The sequence below is a fragment of the Lucilia cuprina genome, chromosome 4 (genome assembly GCF_022045245.1).
Source record: "Lucilia cuprina isolate Lc7/37 chromosome 4, ASM2204524v1, whole genome shotgun sequence".
NCBI lineage: Eukaryota > Metazoa > Arthropoda > Insecta > Diptera > Calliphoridae > Lucilia > Lucilia cuprina.
This window is the reverse complement of record NC_060952.1, coordinates 101,527,004-101,532,803: the sequence shown is the minus strand read 5'-3', so window position 1 is coordinate 101,532,803 and position 5,800 is coordinate 101,527,004. Positions and strand designations below refer to the sequence as shown.

General features: G+C 30.1%; 1 protein-coding gene across 1 annotated transcript; it reads right to left on the bottom strand.

Moving 5' to 3' along the window:
* Window positions 1-958: 958 nt before the first annotated feature.
* Window positions 959-4,089, bottom strand: LOC111674494 (intraflagellar transport protein 56). Its single transcript, XM_046949546.1, has 6 exons — window positions 4,029-4,089; window positions 3,423-3,976; window positions 2,320-2,767; window positions 1,904-2,236; window positions 1,720-1,847; window positions 959-1,655 (listed from the first exon to the last, which is right to left on the bottom strand). Exons 1-6 carry the CDS (start codon window positions 4,029-4,031, stop codon window positions 1,457-1,459), a joined length of 1,665 nt encoding a protein of 554 aa, XP_046805502.1. The 5' UTR covers window positions 4,032-4,089; the 3' UTR covers window positions 959-1,456.
* Window positions 4,090-5,800: the final 1,711 nt, after the last annotated feature.

Sequence of the window (5,800 nt, the reverse complement as noted above, 5' to 3'; positions counted from 1 at the left end):
TTCTTGGGGTGCTGCTTTAAACATAAGTAGGTATAATAGGGTGGCCCGAAATGGAAAACGCTAATGTTTTTGTTAAAAAAGAAATAAAAATTAAATAATAAAGACATCATTTTTGACGTTTTGAATAAGGTTTTTTGTTATATCAAATATTTACTTATGTATATCGTCATATGAAATCCAAAAAGCCCTAACTTACATTGAACAAATTTTTCAGAAGAAGCAAAACACCTTCTGAAATGATAAATAAACCAAAATGTTCAACATTTTTTCCAGTTCAGCTTATTTTTTATTAAGAAAATTTGTATTTGAAGAAAAATTTGCGTTTTTCGTTTTACTTACGGAGATAAGAAACTTACGCCCTTGAGAGTTAGTTTTTCTGAAAACCAAAAGGTCGTAAGTTACATGAAAAAATGGTAGGGATTAACATTTTTAACTTAATTCCAATCGGTTTTAGGTTTCTTTGTTTTCGTAAAGATTTTTGAAAAAATTCTAAAGCTATTAAAGTAATCTCTAAATCGCAAGGATTCGCTAAATGTGTAATTTTTGTTTTATTTAATGCCAACTTACAACGTTTTACAATTTCGAAGTTAAAAATTCAAAAAAATTTTAAAATTTTCATGAATTTTAAGGAACTTTTAGAATATCGTTTATAGGGACGTTGATTTTAATTGTAGGAGCGTAAAATTTAGCAGGAACATATTTTTTTGATACGGTGAATCATAATCAATCAAAAGGTCGATTTTAACTTTTTCGTAACATAGGGCTTTTTGGAGTTCATATGACAATATGCTATTACAAAAGTATTATATTTTCTTGGATTCAATTTTTTTGATAATATTTAATGTAAAATAGTTTTTTTTTCAAAATTTCATACAGTTTGTACGTATTTTATTGAAAATTTTCACAACAATTTTCACAATCTTTCTTTTGTGCAAAACATGGAAAACCTTAAAAATTAGGTTTGTTATTATTTGATTCAGTGGGCACCCTAATGAACATAAAAACAAATTTTCTGTACTGCAAACCGTTTTAGGTGCCTTCACCAGGACTTGTTTTTGTTCGATGCTGTCATGCCGTTATTTTCCAGCCATTGAAGTGTTTTATTTATTTAGTTGTTTGTTTATTTATCCATTTATTTGACAAATAATGATGACAATAGTGAATGAAGTACTAACACACCTAGATCATTTGAAGGAATTTCAAGGGAGCAAGACCGGCAAATAAATACATAATACTATTGAAAATCGAAAAACAATGAAAAGAGGAGGTCCAATATAATCACATTGTAGTTATTTTCTTTTCATCTCTTATTTGTCTTATTTATTTATTTGTTTGAGTGTAAATAATCAAATGAACATTTTTAACAAAGATTTGCTCAAAGGATATTTAACGCTGTTATATGTACGTGTAGCATATTAAGGCATTCATTTATACAAGTAAAACTGAACATTTTTGTTTATTTGAAAGATAACATATGTTTTCGTATTGCCTTTATCATAGACTCGGCTTGTGTATTCTGAGAATCTCTAAGGAGAGAGATGACATCAGTTACGCCATTGTTAGGCCGACCCCTTTCAGTCTTATTAGCTAAACTGTATAATACTCCAGCGCAAGCACCGCGTTTACCTTCCCAGTTTTCAGGACTAGGATCGAGTCTATAATTAAAAAAAATGAAGATTTAGTCAGACATTTAGTTGATTTGGGACAATGCTGGCTTACTTTTCTAACATGTCAAACGCTTTTGCAGAAACCCAAAACTCCTCACACTTATAACATTCATTGGCGATCAGTTGCAGTAATATAAACGATTCTGAGTTAGTATCCCTTGTGAGAAAAGTATTCCAGGCCTTTAAAGAAACATTTATTTTAAAAAGGTTTTGTTGTTTTTGTACCTCAAACATACCAATTCTGGTCGACCGGACTGAATGTGACATTTGGCCAAAACCATGCAGTATGTGTGTTGATTTTTAATGTCGGTATCTGTAATTTGCATGAGCAGTTCTTCAGCTTCCTTGTAGTACCCAGTGGCACATTTTGCTTGTGCAAAGTTGTAGTTAAATACATCATCATTAACAAAGTAGCTGCGTATTGAATTCATGTAAACCAAAACTTCCTCAAATTGGCCATATAAGAAGAAAGCAGAAGCCATGCTCTGCCTGCCAGGTATAGTATCACATTCAGTTGCTGAACTTCCCACAAGGTGAAGGTTTTGCTGGGCTGTTTTGATGTGTTCTTTCTACGTATATACATACATATGTATGTATATGTATACATGATTTATATTTATTGAGGATGGTAACAATGATATTAATTACATACCGAACTCTGTTGTTGTCCGAGTGCTGCATGCACCACTCCTTTTAAAATGTATTCGTGAGGTACACTCGGTTGTATTTCCTTCATCAAAGAATGAGCTTCTTGTACATCACCATTCTTTAAATAGAATATGGCCAAATTAAGCCTGGCTTCTGGAACAATGTCCAAAAGGCCTGGAAAAATCTGCAGAGCCCCTTCTCCATTTCTAAACACAACTAAGTTGTGTTTAATAAGATCTGCACCGAAAGTTCCATTGTCGACAATATTTTTAATTTCCTGCTCTGCCACACGTCCGTTAAAAAGACGAAATCTATTGCATGCTTTGAGGTTAATGGCAATAGTACTATCGGGATATTTATTAAGATAAACTTCTAAAACTTCCTGCGACATGTCATAATAGTCCAGTTTGTAAAAACAAAGAGCCAAATAAACATTGATTGCTGCATAATCTCTATAAAATGAATTATTCATTAATACATACATGTCTATATACTACGTTGTTCATATGTACAATAAAAATGAGTGTTGGTATTTAAGTATATATGTTTGGCCTTAATAGACTGTCCAATGGCTGTATCGAAATGGAGTTTGTATGAGGAAATGTATCATTTAGAGTCCTCAAATTTTGTTGTACAAAAGATTGTATATTTAAGAAACTTTTAAGCTAGAATTCGTATATTTAGAAAACTAGAATCTTCTAATTTTGCACGGCATTGGAACCTTTCACACATTAACTACAAGACTGGCATAATTCAAAATTTGTAGTTTTTTATCTAAAAGACATATATGAAGTTTCATTTACTTTTATATCTATGTATATATAAAAATATCATTATTTTCGGTGTGACTATTTCGATCTAAATCAAGGTTTCTGTTCAAATTCCATTATCGTTTTAAAGGTTTTTTGTTCCAGTTTGGATTATGGCAGTGTTGTAGTAAATAATCGAACATGCAAATTGTATGTTACTTCAGAATTTAAGGTTCTTTTCATTAACCTGGTTCATAACAAATTTTATGTTACTTCAGAATTTAAGGTTCTTTTCATTAACCTGGTTCATAACATTTATTGAAGTTAAAATAAATACATTAAATTCTTTTATACTTACTTGTTATCTAGTAATAGACGTTTATAAATATCAATTGCCTCCTGATAATGTGCCCTTAAGTAATGCAACGACGCAACACTTAATTGGTCTTGGACATTGTCTTGTAAAGAATCGTGTAATTGCATTACTTGGTCTTCATTGCTGAATTTGTGGGCCAAATGAAACATTAACCGCAATTTCAAAGAAGTATTTGGTATTTGTTCCACAAGCTTTTGAGCATCGTCGTACATGCCTAAGTAGAACATGCAAACTGCCATATTTAAGTTAATGTCCTCCGTAGCTGGTTCGATATGGAATATGTGTTTATACATGTCCAATGACTTCTGGTAATCTCCCAAATGGAAATAACAAAAGGCAATCCATTGATCAATTGAAATATCTTTGTCCTCTTCTTCTTCTGGGTCATGAGAAAACTCCAAAAATGTTCGAGCTCCTGTATAGTCACGTTTTATAATAAAATCCTCTAGAGAAGGCGATTTTTTCTTCGAATTTAAACTTGTCGCACTGAAAACTGGACGAGTATGGGCGGAGTCGTTTTTACCTCTCGATAATATCTAAAATAATAAAATCATTAAATCTCAGTTTTTTTTTTAATTTGTAAATTACCATTTTGTACGTCTTTAAAGAATTTTGTTATGTCTGAAATTATACTAAACAAAAATATTATGACTAATTTGTTCATATCCATGGTAACAGTAAATTAACAACAACCCTCTATTTTTGATAACACTGTTGTATCAATGTTTTATTTTTTAACGAAATTAGTTGTAGGAATAAAGTACATTTTATGTATCTGTATGTATTTTTATCATTTTCTTAATGTTTACACGAGAACACAGGTTACATGTCTGATCTGTCAATATTTTTCGTACAAGAGTGAATAATACGGATGAAAAACTTAACAATCGTTTTTAACTCAATAATTTTTTGAAATGATTCTAAAAACAAGCAAGACGAATTAGATCAGTAATGTAGTTTTTGTAAGCAGTCATATAATTTTGTTTTGTAACGACACGTATTTCCGCTGGTTGCCGAGATAGTCTCTGGGTAATTCAGATTCGTGTTGTTATCTTATTAAGAAGGATTAAAGACATAGAACATTGGTCGAAATGTATGATCTGGCGTCATTAAATTCAAATTTTGAAATGCTAAAATCAATAATTCAATAATATCGATAACTGATACTGATATATCTCTGGGTTTCCACCAGTTGCTTTTACTATGACCAATTAGTTCTTACTATTCGTCGCTAACGTTGAGTTGTTCTGGCCATTAATATCATAATTACAATTAGAACCACTGTCGACAAATCACACAGAATGAGCGAGTGACGAACTAAAATCAAGCGACTATCGACAGACCATTTTTAGACGTTTATAAGAAAAAATCAAAGCAAAATTACGTTTTGTTTAAAATTATTTTTTATGAAATAAAAAGGAATGATTAAAAAATTATTCTGAATAAACAGACATATTTTTTTCTCGTTTTCTGAACATACAATATAAAAATAAGAGAAAAATGAGAGGATCGCCAGAGATCGCAATAAAAGTATAATAAAATTTATCTCAAAAACATGTATATTACACTTATGTATATTACATTTATTTAATGTATATTACATTTATTCAATATGCAGTAAGTTTGAATTAAATAAAAATTGCAGCACTTAGAGGTGTGTGCAACGCTCTATAAGAATTAATTCTAACAATTTAATTAGGAAATTGTTGGTAATGAACGTAATTAAAGATTAAATTTGTTAATTTGGAATTAAGATTATCAATCTCTATAGAAGTATTGATATTTATATACATATATGTATAATCAATCATTCAGTAAAGAACTGCCTGATACTGTTGGATATTTTGGTCATATGCATATATTTTTTTAAATTTTGATTATAACATGTTACACTTTTGTTACAAACATCATAATGGACTATTGCATTCACTAAACTACTGTAGGTTATAAAAAAATAAATGGAAGTAGTGAATTGGTTTCTCAATATATGTATAATTCTTGAGATGCTTAAAATTGCCGCCTGTGGCGTTCGTTTCTAAAGGAAATTACAATAAAAACTCATAAACCGCAACAAATTTTGCCATTATATTTTATGACAAACTTTTCTTTACTTTTTCTTTTCTTCCATGAATAACGAGTAATGTATGTACGTACGTACAACGTACATAATTGTGTATGTATTAAATAAAAACATTTAAATTCAAAACAACGTTTGCATATATCCGTAAAACTTTAAATTTAAGGACTAAACCTCCAATAGGTTTGTGTCAGTATTAAGTTCCTTTTATTACATTTTATTATAATTTAAAGGTATTCTAAATATACATAATAAGAGTGTTAAAGTAAGATGATGAAAAAGG

What these genes read in the sequence shown, in the direction of transcription:
- LOC111674494 (XM_046949546.1), bottom strand. An exon ending in CGTCTATTACTAGATAACAA is followed by an intron (nt 2,768 to 3,422) that starts GTAAGTATAAAA and finishes TTCATTTTATAG; the next exon opens with AGATTATGCAGCAATCAATG. An exon ending in TCGGACAACAACAGAGTTCG is followed by an intron (nt 2,237 to 2,319) that starts GTATGTAATTAA and finishes GTATATACGTAG; the next exon opens with AAAGAACACATCAAAACAGC.